Source organism: Vidua chalybeata, chromosome 14, assembly GCF_026979565.1.
Source record: "Vidua chalybeata isolate OUT-0048 chromosome 14, bVidCha1 merged haplotype, whole genome shotgun sequence".
Taxonomy (NCBI): domain Eukaryota; kingdom Metazoa; phylum Chordata; class Aves; order Passeriformes; family Viduidae; genus Vidua; species Vidua chalybeata.
In genome coordinates, this window is record NC_071543.1 from 8,165,571 (window position 1) to 8,180,959 (window position 15,389).

The 15,389-nt window shown below is 39.7% G+C and overlaps 1 protein-coding gene across 1 annotated transcript in view; it reads right to left on the minus strand.

Annotated features, from left to right (window-relative positions):
- Positions 1-15,069, minus strand: part of TMEM164 (transmembrane protein 164) — a 33,280-nt gene extending 18,211 nt beyond the window's left edge. Inside the window, exons 1-3 of the mRNA XM_053956176.1 lie at positions 14,947-15,069; positions 14,165-14,736; positions 138-187 (exon numbers count right to left, since the gene is read on the minus strand). Coding sequence (XP_053812151.1) covers positions 138-187; positions 14,165-14,530 — 416 coding nt within the window. The 5' untranslated portion in view covers positions 14,531-14,736; positions 14,947-15,069. The remainder of the gene's footprint in view (positions 1-137; positions 188-14,164; positions 14,737-14,946) is intronic.
- Between the last annotated feature and the right edge of the window lie 320 nt (positions 15,070-15,389).

The window sequence follows — 15,389 nt, forward strand, 5'->3', positions numbered from 1 at the left end:
GTCATTTTTCCATCTAACCAATACACCTTTCCAACTTGATATTTCTATTGCCCTTAGTATTTTATAAATTAAGCAGTGATTAACTTCTAAAATACATTGTACAAGTAGACAGAAATACAGTAAGGAAGAGGTAATACCTGAAGAGAATCATTGCAGTCCGACATGGGGGACAGGCAAGAAGAAAAATCTGAAATGTTAGAAACAAATTTAAATTAATGACAGTGACCTCTTTTAGAATCCATTTTCTAAATCTTTCCTACTCAGTTGTGTATATCATAAATAATTTCTTGCCAGAAGACTTGTTTTACAGCAGAGCTGGAAAAGACTTAAAGTCTTTAACAAATCAAAAGGTCTCCCACTGCCTACATGTAAAAAGATTAAAGCAGTATGAGCAGCACTGAGGGTTTAGCTTCTGCCAGTGCCTGCAAAACCAGTCAAATTCTAGCCAATTATTACTGGCATTATAAAAGGTCTCTCAAGAACCAGATTACTGTATCACCAATCTTCTGCAGCAGCTCCCTCAATGATGGTGAGGTCCTTGCTGTGCTAAATATCAGCACTTACATCATCATCACTGTCCTTCCCTTCACCAGTGTCAAAACCTCATACAGTAACTTTAAAAACTTCATATTAGCAAGTCTTGCTCTAGATACGAGGCAATTACTACATAAATGTTCAGTAATAAAAATTCTTTTTTTTTTTAATGTTGTCCACTACTGCAAAGAAGAAACTCTGGTTTACTGTTCAGTATTTCAGCAAAATATGGATCACAGCTTTTACTGCTGTTCCTAAAATAAAGTCACAATACCTTATTTCACTGACAACCAACAAAACAAATTATCACTGAAGCGAGTGAGAACATTTGGAGAGTATGCCTGCTTTGTGATGTCAGATTGGACAATTCACCAAATGTGTTTCTTTGAAGCATTGCAGAGTTAGGAAGAGGCCTCCAATGGATACTGAAATTAATCAATACCAGACCATGTACTTTGCAGCAATAGAAGAAATGTTGAAATCTGGATCATCCTACTGAGCCCTTTCATATGCAAGGGGCTTCCTGTCATTACTACACAAATAAATGTACAAATTCCAAATATTTTATTTCCAGGTCAAGTTCTTAATATACGTATACTTAATATGTTCAAGATTCAACAAGAGCTTAGAACACAACACACACTCAAACTGTTTTTCCCAAGTCATACAACACTAATAAAGTCACAGTAAGAGAAGCAGCAATTAAATTTAATGGAATCACCATTACATTACATATTTAATGTACCTCAAGACATTTTCTTAGTGAATGCTGCTAAAATCCAATCAGTTTCTCTGAAGTCTTGCATTTAAATAACAAGCTATTTCAACTCATTAGGGCAGGTTAAGGAGGAAGAGAACATAACAGGTGCATGATTAGAATCACTAATGGATGTTTTCCTGTGCTAAGGGAAACAAAGAAGAAAAAAGTACATGCCAGAAAAATCTTATGAGAGCTCTGTATATCACCTTGCATGCAAGACCCATACAGTTTCTGGGAAGTGTCTAACACTTATTATGCTTCATTATTCCACTGTTGCATATTTTGGAATAAACTTTGCTTACTAACTAAAGTTCCTTGAATTATGGACTTTGTTTTCCCTTCTTTGGAGACCATAAATACCTTGTACAGCTCTCCTGTGACCAGTATTTTCTCACATGCGACCTGCATGCAGAGTCAAACTTTTTAAACACTTCATGCTGTATGTTAGGAAATGGAGGTATGATATCCAGAGACTCACCGGTTCATCTAGAGTTTGAAATTTAACTATTTTATCATTTCCTTAAATTCAGAAATTTGACAGGAGATATATGTTACTGTTGAAGCATGGTTAATACTTCCATGAAACAAATTCTGCTCTTCCAAGGGAGAATTCCATTTCTTTTTATCTCCTACATCTTTAAAAAATAAATTAAAAAAAAAAAAAAAAAACAACAACCCCAACCCTATAAATTGATCTTTTTCTCTGTATGCACAAAATAAATAAACTATAATGTCTTAATGATATTATTATGATATTCTAACACACTGCAGAATACTCTAACTACTACATGGTAGAGCAGAAGCTACATTTTGAGTCTGAGTACTGTCTGAATCCCAGCACTGAGGACTAAAACAGCTCACATTTAGAAGGGATGGCAGTGTTACAAGGACTGAGATGGACATAACAATTTAAATCACTTCACTACCATGGAGACAGGCAAAGAAGAGAACACCATTCACAGCTGATTTTTTTTATTTCAAGTCTATTGAAAGAAACAGTTTCAGAACCTCATGAGAGGAAAACCAAATATTTAACACTTTTAAGTATGAAAATCTCTCTGTTAAAGGGATCTTTCAGAAAATAAGCCTGACTTCCAATTTTCATGACAGCAGAAAAATCATAACCAGATTTTTTTTTTGCTAAAATTTAGGATCATGGAAGAGATTTTCAAATGCTTCAGCTTTAGCAGCTTAATATCAATATTTTCTCTCTACATATGTAGATACTTGCCATGATAAACAAATCTCAACTTATTAAAGGGAAATTTTCAAGGACACGTCTGTATCTGATTTTCAAAGATCTGTATAAAAAGTGTCATTACTCAGCTCAGAGTATCAGCAGTCTTAAATACACAGTTCACAGCAGACAAGCTCATAAGCTCCAACACAAGTGTTCCCACACTGATCCCATAATCCTACTACTTTTCACTGTCATATTGGAAATCCAATCCTTTGCCTTGCAGGAGGGAACAGTTCTGCTCCACAAACCAAAGGATCCTGAGTTAAATCAGCAGCAGGGCTGTGCAGAGCTCCCAGCCTCTGTTCTCCTGCAGAACTCCTGAGTTTTGAGGCACTGAGGCTCTCAGAGTCCCCAGCTCAGCTGGCACTGCAGAGCTCCAGCAGACACAGGAATGTGTATGGTACACCACAATGAAGGGGCTCTCCTTGCCCAAGGCAGAATAAGTCAACTTTCAATTTAGAAGAAACACTAGGAAACAACTTCAATATCCCCTCTTCTTCTGTCACCTTACAAATGAAAGAAGAACAAAAGAATTAGCCCAAAATATACAAAATTAGCTATTTTAGATGGGAAAAATTAACTATAAAATATACATTGCCTGATAGGCTGGATTATGAGATTAGTTCTGACCGCTGCCTTTCCCTTCCACTGTTCAAAAAAACAGTTTAAAACATCTTCCACACAGGGATTAATATCTGTAAAAGACTGCAGGCTAATGGGTGCAAGAGAAAGAGGAAGTACAAAATCATGTGTGGCACTGAAGAAATGCAGAGATAAGAAGTCCTAGATGGGGACAATACTGAGAGCCAGGATAGCTGAAGAAGCAGAAGCACAGGACCAGAAGATTCCACAACTGTTCTCAGGCAGTAAACTGCAGAGTACCTCATAACACTGGTTAATCCACAGAAGTGCACTTCAACCTTGAGGACTCAGATGAAAATGGAAAACCAGAAATTCTGTCACTGTACTTCACAACTGCTCTGCAAGACTGTTAAGTACAATTGTCCATCCCCTTGGGAAATGTTTCTGGCCTGAAGAACTGCATGGCCAGCACTGCCTTGCATAAGCCCAGAGAGAAAGGTCACACCACCCCACAGGATGGACCAGCAGGGCTGGAGAGTCTGGGGACCCCAGTGTCCAGCACAGCACTAATTAACTATTCCTTCCTTGAGACAGGAGCCTAGGGACACTGAACTCATGGCAGGTCTGAACTAATGCAGGACTGGGCTGCAAATCATTTCTGGCACTTCGAGCATTATATGTGCTGCAATTAGCCCATTAATTTGGAGATACTAGTGGGTTTGATTTTTTTTTTTTTTTAGATTAATATAGAAACAGTTTTATTCAAAAACCTATTTTACAGTTTGCATATCTGGACTTCAGCAATGGGTAAGTGCACCAGTTTAAAGAGATGGAAAAAAATGCACAAGCCATCAAACATAGCTGGTTTCTTATTTCACATTTAACTGTACTGCTAGATTGAAACCAGTATGAAAACAATTTTCTTATTCCACCATTGCAATTTTTTAATCCAACAGTCCCTCTACAATACATTTGTAGTCAGCTACAACCTACAGTAGCTAAAATCTACAGTTCTAGAATGCCTGAAAGCATTTTTCCCATGGATTATGAGCCATGACTTACCTAAAAACAGCTGATGAGAGGCCGTGAAACATGCTAGATTTATGTCTAGGAAAATTCTCAGAGGCTGACAAGGATATATGTAGATACACACACACACACACATATATATATATATATTATATATATATATATAATATATATAAACACACATATATATATATATATATATTATGTTACAGGTTCCAAAAGTCTTGAGACCATTTCCGTAAGTTTTGTCAGCTGCAAATTTTCATTTGCCTAATATTTCCTAGTTTCTTTGATGTCAGCATGCCATTAGTTGTAGTAATCAACATTTCAAAAATAAAAACTAGTAAAAATCTCAAGAGCTGTTCTCCAAAGATATACAGAATATTTTGCTCAAAAAGAGTTTAACAGCAATACTGTCTGAAGAAAAATACCTCTTCACATATATATTAATTGAATGCTATTGCCTCACTCCAGGCATTAAACAGGGAGAGCTCACTGATTTGTTTGTTTGGTCCTATGAGTCAGCTGCAGATCTGCTGTTCTTTTATTCCAGATCATTCCAAATCTCTACAAAATACTACATATAAGAGCTCCCCTCAAAAGTATTTTAATTTTGACACTAATTTTCAGTCAGTACACTGAGGCAGAGAGTACAGTCAAAACTTGTCATGAAAGGCTTTTCTTCTACCAGTCCTAGCCCTGCTGAGACAGAAACATGCAAAACAAAGATCATCTTGTTTGATCAAAAACCTAAAGAGATAAAAGACAATTCAAAAAGTATTGGAGAAGAGCAAGTCACACAATTCCAACCATTCCAGATGTTACATCACAGTAGCAGTTGTGGGACCAAGATCAACGGGAACACTTAGGGATGTCTGAGTAGTTGCTGGCAGAGGACAGCTGAGCACACTGCCCCTAAAACCCCTGCACCTGTAGCACATATTTCATTTACCTTTCAGGACAGCAGCTTGTCTGTCCCTGAGCAGCCTGATTTAATATCTCCTTGCAGCAGACTGGAAACACATTTCAAACATTCAGTTGTGATTACTTAATCAGATCATAAATTGATTGGTTTATTGTCCTATTTCAAAATAAAAACTCAAAGAGGTTATATTTTAATTCCTATTGGCAATATTCAGAGCAATGTGAAAAAAATCCATGAAAACTAGATTCATCCAAAACTGGAATGAATTTAAAACCAAAAGGAAAAAAAGTGATAGAGATAGGCTTTAATAAATCTGCATTGAAATAAATATTTTCACTCTGTTAGGTTGATCAAAGTACTCTCCAGAGCAGAAGAGATTAAAGGTATGTTTAAAAGGCTAAGATATAGTGAAGTACACTTACCTCAGGGTTATAAGTTTAAGTGTACTTTACTGAACTTGTGAAAATCATCCATTTTCCCTCACAATAAGGCAAGGAAGATCCAAGCAGATGGACAATTTAAGAGATGTAGAAGATTTTGTCAGTCAACTCTAAAATTTATTTTTAATTAAGTTCAAAGCAATCATTCTATCATTTATCAACTCCAGCATGCAGCTTTGAGTCAGCATTTCCTTCTGTACAAACTATCAAGTCAGGATAGAACAGCTATCACTTAAAAGTCATCACTTGCCTTGTAAAAGGGAATTTAAATAGAAAATAAAAATCATGTCTGTGGTTTGACAAGTTCAGACTGCTAAATCTGGAAAAAAATGAAAAGATACCAAAAGATGTTACATTCTGATTGCTAAATAGGAGCAAGTTGAATGTATTCAATATTTTAGCATAAAAATCACTGCTGCCTCACTGCAGCTGTCAGGTTCAGGGATTGTGTCCTATGTTAATCTAGTGTTAAGAATACTCATGATCCAAAGCAAAACTGCTGACAGAGCATTAAGAAATACTACAATAAAAGTAGTTTCTGTGTTACATAAACTGGACTCTGGAACACAACGAGCTGCCTGTCCCTGGTTCCACCCTCCAGCTTCCCAGTTCTACCCAGGGATGGAAGATGTGTAGCAAACTGAACAGCTTCCATCCTCTACAATCTAATGCATTGTAAATGATACATGTTCATTGGGACATTCTAGGTTAATCTCCCCTTCCACAGGCTTAGTTTGTTTAATCAGCAAACCCATATTCAACTTCTTCCTTTTAGAGTCTTAGGTGAAAGATTTCTAGAAGTCTCAGAGTTCATGATTAATTATTAACACATGACTCAGGTCTTTCTATGAGTGCATTAGCTATCACACCTTAGGAATTAGTATTTCAGAGGTCACTGAAGTGACTTTTCCTTTTTCTCTACTATCTGCACCAGCCCTTCCCTAGTAGTGGGTTACTTGATTCCCCATTCTTAAATCAGTGCTTAAACAAAACCTGACAATTAAAAACGTATCTGAGGTAAAAGAACAAAGAGGCTGAATTAAAAAAAATCCTAATTCCAATTTCTTAAGAAAATTTAATTTACACTGAATTTAGATTAACTTGCATCTCCCTCTGCCAGTGACACATGAGTTCACAAGAAGATTCTCACATGCATATTCACTTTTGTTACTTTTCCCCTGAGCAGGATGTTTTGTATTGGTTTTCTACAAAAGCAAAATCATCATAGAAAAGCCCTGCTCTACTCTGTCCTGAGTCATCAACACCTTTTCTTGTCACAGTTTGAAATTCCTCATTTTGTAGGGTTTTACAACATAAATTTTTAGTCTTTAAAAACACAAGACAGTAAATAACTAATAGCCTTACTACAGCCAACTCTTACCAATGAAATAGTAACACAATCCATAAAAAGCTACAGCATACAACATTGTATTCCTGATAATTTAAGATGGCATTTCACTAACCAACAAAGTATTACAACACAAACCATTAAATTTTCTTGACACTAATTACTTGGCCATCTGAATAAACAAACCCTCATCACATCAATCCAAAGCCCTGAGGAAGTGCCACCAGAAACATGAGTCCCATTACACTCTGCAGGTTTCAAACTCGTGGCACAGGACTTGTTCCTGGTGCACACTGGCACGGTTCAAACTGCTGCAGGGGATGTGGCCGGTGTACAGCCCCTTCAGTAAAACGCAGCATCTGGGACTGGGACTGTCACCACTGACAGCAGGGCAAGGAGACAGCAAACACAGGCTTCTTAGACTGGAAATCATGAGATGAAAGACATCCCAGTCCCTGGAATTTATAAGTTGTCCAGTGTGGGTACTGCTGCTGTTTTCATTCACCACTCCACTGAAATCTTAATGGCCTCAGGCAGCTACTCCTGAAACATCAGTGTAAGTTACCAGCAAACAACCTACATGCAATGGTGTGTGAAACTGCCAAATAAGTTAAAAAATCCATCCTAAAAATATATTACAGCCAACAGCAATACATCATAACACTGGATAGTACACTGATAGCTCTGTTCTGAAAAAAAAAATCTAAATAGAAGAAGAAAAAAGAAACAAAGAGAGGCCTTTATCTCCCTAATATGTTCCTCAAACTACACATGTCACACTTTGAATGATATTTGCTTTAAATCTGTGATGATCTCATCAAAACAAACCAATATCTGGTTATCTAATCATTCATCGTGTGGCCTTTACATGATAACACTCAGTGTAAATATTTGGGGTCAGAGAAAGCTAAGCTTTTTCATCCACAGTTTCCAATCACACAGTTCCTACTCCTGCTTAGAGAGCAAGATACCCATTGTCAACTCCCCACTTTTTATGTTCTTTTCTCCTAAGAATATTCAGAACAAAGGAGAAAATTATCTAAGAATGTATTACAGCCTGAAGCACATCAGTATTTCCAAATTCTGGCAACTTCAAAAAAAGGCTTAACTAAGAGCTTTAGACTCCAGTTCCTCAACTAGAACATCCACCAGCATCATGATGTGTTCCTGTGGTCCCTGTCACCTGGACTAAAGCTTAGGATAAAGCATCACTGGCCAATTCTTGTTTAAATTAAAAAGGCCAGTCCATAATCACTTCTAACAAAGAAAACTGAATCACAGCCTTCGGACACATTTGCTATCCTCTTTATACTAAACAAAAAATTACTTTTATTTCTGACTAAGAAACCCTGCCTTGCCTCATACTAATATTTCTCCATTTCTCTGCTATATGCTGGGATTGACTAAAAGTAAACACAATGGTGAAACAAAGTACATACTGTGTTAAAGCTATCACAAAAAAGCTTTTCCTCAGTCCTATATGTAATTATTACAATAATTGCAGTATCAGTGAAAGCTCTAAACTCCAGTTGATTGTGTTTTTTAAACACAACAAAATCATTGCTTAAAAATAAGACAAATAAAGCAAATTAAGACAAAAGTAACAATTAAGAAAAAACCTGACAGTTCTGGGAACCAGGGCAGATTAAGCTATCCAAGCATGTCCTGGTGTTCTGAAGGTCAGACCAATGGTTCTGGAGTACTGCAGACTGGGGATAAGGGAACTGATGGATTGTTCCCTGACCTGTCACTTCCTATCTGTGCCCCTGAGGCTGCTATCATCCTCCTGGAAGGAAAATGCACTCCTTTGCAAGAAGTGAGGCTTGCCACCAAGAAACACTGGTGCTGTCAGTGCTTTAATTCTTCTTCATATGCCCTTTTTCAGCACACACCAGCATGAATTTCCTCTCTAGCCATCAGCTGTAAGGAGAAGCATCACAAGTTAACTTGCAACTGTATAAAGACTTATGTTCATAGACTTACACTTTGAAAAAATGTAGATTTTTCATAGGAAATTTTGTCCCTTTCATTTTAATTTAAAATTTTGAAGAGACAGAATATAAAAAACATACACAATTTAACTGATTTTTCCAAATACTACAAAGCATTTAGAAACCATGTATGCAAATTAAAAGGAAAAAAAGGGAGGAAGTAAGTAATTAATTAGATATATTTTGGTACATGTTCCCAAATGATGCAGAATTCAGTCAAGCTATGTTTATTGTGTAAGTTATGAAAACAGCCCATTGTTTCAAAAAACAGTAACCTCTTTTTCAGAGGACAGGAAGGATCCAGGTCCCTAAAGAAGCCAGAACTGGAAATAATGAACCCAGAATTTAGTATTTACTGAGCTGCAGATGCACTTAGCACTCACTTTATTTATGCAAACATCAGACCAAAATCACTAGGTGAAACCTATCTTTCTTTCCACCTACTGCTTCCCTTTTACATTTACTTTTCTTTGCCTAAGAAGATCACCAAAGCAATAACCCAGCAAAACAGATGTTTCCTATAAACACACTTTTCTTTATTCCAAACAAATGTCAGTCCTTAACTGGCTGAAGTGGAATAATTCAGTGAAGAACTGGAAGAAAATTACAATAACTGACCAGCTCTAATTTACCACTGAGAAATTATTTTTGCAAAACTCTTTCTAGAATAAAATAGAATTACAACATTTATTTTAAGATTGGTATTAAAGCACCATTCTGGAAGAAGACTTAGACATACTAAAGTCAAGTTCAAAATCCACAACAGTTTACAAGAACAACTGGCTGTACCATTATTTTAAGATTTATTTACAGTCATGTTTCTGCCACTTCCTTAAGGTTTCAATAAAATTACACACATGCCGTTTGAATTTCTACAGACTGGTCAGTCAGAACCCTCAGTGTTTAAAACTGAAGATCCTTTTAAAAAGAAGAACATTATAATAATCACATAATCATTAAGGTTGGAAAGGACCTTTCGAGATTACATCACCCTACCAGTGTTACCTACAACCTCTGCTTTAGATGGCTTTTTCCTTTTTTTGGTTATAAGTTTCTCTATTGCAATACAGACTAATTTTAGCTCTGGGTCCTGTCTACACTTAATTGCCTGTTAACTCCAGCTGGGTGTCTTCAGGACATCAAAAGACACCTGTGTTTACTCATTTGCATTAAGTTACCTTGATTATGAATAGTAAGTTGCAAATTCTTGTGTCAAATTACAAACTGAGGGTACAGGAACAAATAATGGAGAACAAGTTTTTTATATAAATTCTAACTGCTCCTTCACTAAATGTGAAATGAAGAACTGCTACACGAACGGAAGAGTTTTGGCTGAAAAGTACCATCTTAGGTTACAATGCAAGAGGTAATCAAAAGCATGTATTCCATTGCCAGCTGTTAAAACCAGGTGGGGAACTGTTCTTCATCTCCTCTACCACCCATCCTCCCTCCAGGAGATATCTTCTGTTAAAGGGCCATCAGGTCTCACTGCATGACTGATAGTTACATCATCCCAGTGTGAGATGTTCCACCTGGGGGAGGAGCCAAGCACTCCTACCTGGAGAGAATCTGACATTTGGAACACCAGAGCAGCCTTTTCCCACTGGATTCCCAGAGGAAGACCAGACCCACCTACACCACCACTGGGCCTTCTGAGGAAAATTCCACCCTTCTACAGGATCACTGCTTCAACAGAACCACACCTGTCACTGCAGGAGGACTGCAGCCACCATTTAGTGGGACTGCTGCCAACACCCTGACCCACAGGGTGTCAGGTTGTATCCTGACTCTGTCAGTGTTTTTGTATTACTGGATTTTATTTTAATTTTCCTATTAAATTATAGTTCTGACTTGGGATCTCTCACTGGTTTGCTTTCAAAGCAGTATAAGTAAAAAAAAAAATAAAGTTTAAAGAATACAGAATAGATAAAGAAAATTGGTTAGAAATCATTTTGTTTGACATTGCAAAGAGTGACATTTTCCTTTCACCTCACTAAAGCAATGCTCATAGACAAGGACAACACTTGTGTGTGTTCTTCTCAACAAGCACACTCTGGCTGCTGCTCAAGATCTCCTTCACAAAGCTTGTAAAGAAATCAATAGTGCTGTATTTGGCTCTTGAGGGAATCTTTCCTTTCACGCTGCTCAATCAGAAACTTTAAAGATTTCCTTTCACATATCCACTTTCAATACCACAATGATGTGCCCTAAAATACTAGAAAGAATTAATGTCTTGAAAATATAACACCTGGCTCCCAAAACATATGCTGATTTTTGTTTCCTGCTATGGAAAGGCAAATAGGTTTTGAACAGCCTAGAGACGTAATGTTTCCCTTTTATGTCAGGTCTGCAGCAGCACCAGTCCAATCATATTGCCAATCCTAAAAGGAGAGTGGTTTGTGGCTTGTTTTTGTTTTCTTTTTTAACAGAGGTATTCAAATAACTCACAAAGACCATTTTTTATGTAAAGAAAGAGTTCAGTATGAACTTCTACACAGACTTCTCCCCTTGCTGCACCACACACTAACTAAACACCATGCTGCACAAACAAGCCCCATCCCCACCCCACAGCTGGCACAAAAAGCACACCAGTTTCCATTTGCCTTTGTTACAAAAGATATATAATTTTTTAAGATTTGAAGGATTTTTCTCCCAATGATGCTGCATGCATGACACTGGTGAAGAAACACCCTTCTTCCTCCAAAAGTTAAGCAAAAAGCCAAAACCCAAAACAGGAAATGAGTGCCACGGCTTCTAGTAATTCAACCAGATGACAGGATGGCAACAAATTCTGGGAAGCTGATTAGCCATGAGACCTGTTGAGGCTGTTAAATACATTCATTTGATCAACACTTCATCCTTGCAATGACACATCTAAACTAGTTCTTTCCACTTATGAAAAGATTTGAACACAGGTTGGCATGATAAGCAGAAAATAAACACCTGGTCAGAAGAGACTCATTTCTAAAACTCAGCAGCCATTGTATTACACAGTTTTGTCTGCCCAAATGCACACACATCTAACTTCCATTTTACCTTGATCTCATTTTAGTCTTAAGTCATTTAAGAGCAGGAATTTTGCTTTTGTGCAGGGAAAACCTGAAGCATAATTTTCAGTTTCAAATATTTTTGGCTCAGAGCCAGAGTGTTTTTTGCTGAGGTGAAACAGTCTCAGCTGAAGAAAATGAAAACAGAAATAGAGTGAAAGAAGAGACCTTTATCAACAGCTACTGTTGGTTTCCCTTTGAAGTGATCTTGATTGTTGTAGCAAGTTTCATCGCTTCACCTTCTACTTTGTTCATTCTATTATTTAGACACAGCAGGATTATGTACACATTACTGCAAGAAGAGAAGTGAATGACAAATTATTTTTTCATATATTTCATCTTACAAATCTGTTGCCCTCAGCAAACTCAGGCTAGGAAAACAATGTTTTCCAGCTATGTCTTACTTGCCTGCTGGTGGAGGTCATTGACTATCTTTGGCTCTAACTCTCTGTCTGCTGAGAGCCATTGGTTTTGCCATTATTTTCTTTCTCTACATGAAGCCTAGGCCTATTTCTAATACATCGTTTTGAGGATGAAGGGGCATGATTTGACATTTTGGCAATAAGCTCACCTTCTCAATATCACAAATGCTAGAACACCATTTCTAGTTAGTAATTAGCATAGGATTATTTTTAAAACATCCCAGTTAGTAAAAAAGAGATTCAGAAATGGCAATGCCTGACTACAGAGCTTAACTCTCAATGGACTCCACCTCTTTCAATAATGCCTCCTGAAAGGGAGATAGATGAACAGAGCTGTCCCAGGTCTGTGTAAACATTCAGCTGAATACTTATCATTAACATCATAAAATAAAGGCAACTAAACTTCCAAATCCTACTGCTAAAATATATCCTCATCTCTTTTCCAGAGAATTAATAGGAAAATTTCCCAGTTATCATTGACTACTGCCTAGAAAGGGAATGTGGCCATATTATTTTATTTTAATTATTTCTACATAGTCCTGGCATACCTTCACCCCAATACTGACTGACTGACTTCACAACACTCCTTATCACTTCACGAGAAGGAAGTGTCCTGTGCTGTATATTACTGAGCAAATACTGCATCACAGCCTAGGAATTTACATAGCCTACTAATTATTTCTGGAGTTGTATATTAATTGCTGTAAAGGTCTTGAATATAGCTGCATCAGCTTGTTTCCCCTCCCCCCCTTGAAATAAAATCCATTTCTCAAAGTGCTGGAACAACCAGAAAAGATGTTTCCCTGCCTCTTAGGAAATGCTCTCCAGGTGTGAATCCAACAACTGCCTAGATCTGATTCAGCCCAGATCACCTCACATACTGCAATAGGAGACCCGGAATGGCATTGTTCTGATTTGCATCTGTTATTGATCTTAGACAGACACTGCTATCATGGCAACTTTTATGAAAGCCTTTTTGACAGTCTTTGATTAATTCTTGACCTTAAATTTTTTAAGCTATTCACTGTTGAGGGTACAAAATCAGCAAAATAATAATATTTTTGACATTTTCAACACTCCTTAATGAGCTCTGTGAAACTGATAATTAAGTACATGCACAGGACTATCAACAAACACAGTTTATAAGCTTTAGATAGCCCAGGTCAGTAACTGTTTGTCTGTGTATCCATTATTTTCTACACAAACTGCACATTATTACACATCAACAACCATGCCACAAGTCATAAAAGTCAATGGTTTATCCACACGTATTAGGCCACATCAGTTTGTTCACCCCACATATGAGAAACAGGTAACACCTGTTTCTTTACTATTCAGCCTCTAAAATTAGAAAGGTAAACCAACAGTATCTGCACAATGAGTAATTTGTTTCTCCAACACCTTCACAAAATACAATCACACCCCTAGAAGGCACTTGCTTGAAAAAGCTGCACATAAATTACATAGCTGGTTTTGCATTTAATCTTGTATTCATTAGATTTAGTGCAAATTTTAGCACTCCTGTCAGTGAAAACAGCACCTTCTATTCTTGAAGCAAGGATCAGGTGAAGGCAAGTGATGAGAAAGCCTTAATTACTTACACTTTCAACCAGAGATCTGGACACTAGTTATAGCTACAATTTCACCTTTTCATCTGACTTGGGTTTTTTGATAGATTTTGATTCAACTGACCCAAAACCTATGATTTAAAATATTTATACCATTCTTGGCATTTGTATTTTTGCTAGGCACTTTTAGTCCACAAACCGACTATGGGGGGAAAAAAATACTGTTCTGCAAGTACATCACAAAAGCAAACTTCCAGGTGACCCTGCACAAGCCTTACCTGCATCATGGTGACCACGTGGCAGGGATTCAGGAGGTAAATGACAGTCCTGGTGGCAAACTTGAACCCCACCTCCAGCCCAAAAATGAGGCAGAGCAGCACCAGCAGCACGTTCTTGCCCAGGCTCTCCTGCTTAGTCTGGGGCTGCTGCAGCAGATTCTCCAGCTCCTGGACATGCTGCTGCCTGAGCTTCCACAGGGACACGAGGATCTCCACGGTGCCCACACTGAGGAAGACCAAACTCTCCAGCAAGCGCTGCTGGCCGGAGAGAAAGGCGGCGCATTCCGGCCCTCCATTGCCGGCAAAGCTGGGGTCCACCCCGCCATACATCCAGTCCAGGAGGTTGTGGAGGCTGTAGCGAGACATGGCGGGTACCTCTTCTCCAGGAACAGGCAGGAGCAAGACGGAATCAAAGCCAAAACACTGCTGGGCTGACGAAGCACGAAACGCCAAGACAAGACGCTCCTGCTGCAGCCCTTCCTTGCCAGGCTCCGTGAGAAGCGGGCAGCTCCGCTCGGGGCACGGGCAGTTCTTCCCTTCCCTTCCGCTGCCGGAGTCCCGCACGGAGCAGCCTGAGGGGAGGCAGAGGCCGCAGCTGCACGGAGCCTGCCAGCTCCAGACCCCCTCCCCGGGACCCCTCCTCTCCCCGCCCGGCTCTGCCGCCCACCGCTCGCCCTTTCCTCCCCGTCCTGGGCTGCCCTTACCCGCGGCCAGCGCCGTATCCAGCCCCCTCAGCCCGCCCCGCTGTCCCTCCGCGGCCCCCGCATCCGCGGGCGCGGTACCTCCGCGGGCGGGCGGGTGTCAGGGAGCGGCAGGCCTGGCGCCCCCGGCCATGGCGCCGGCCCCGGCGAGGGACGGGAAAGAGGAAGCACCGCTACGCTCAGCGGCAGCGCCGGCACGGCCGAGACTCCGGGCCCGAGCGGGCGGGCCGCTCCCCGTGGCTGGCCCGGCCCTTGCCCGGCGCCGCAGCATCACCCCACCGACGTGCCTGACTCACGCCGAAAAATGGACGAGCCCCCCGAATTGGCTGCGCCCGGCCGCCCGCTCCTCCCTCCTGCACGGCTGCGCCCGCCTCCCTCCGCTCCCCACCGCCTCCCTTCGCCGCCGCTCCCGCGGCGGGTGCGCGCTCCCCGTCCGCGGCTCCCTCCCGCCTGTTGCCCCTTATTTCGTCCCTCTTCCTCCTCCTCCTCCTCATCGCAGCTGCCCGCGGTTCGCCCCCTCAGTG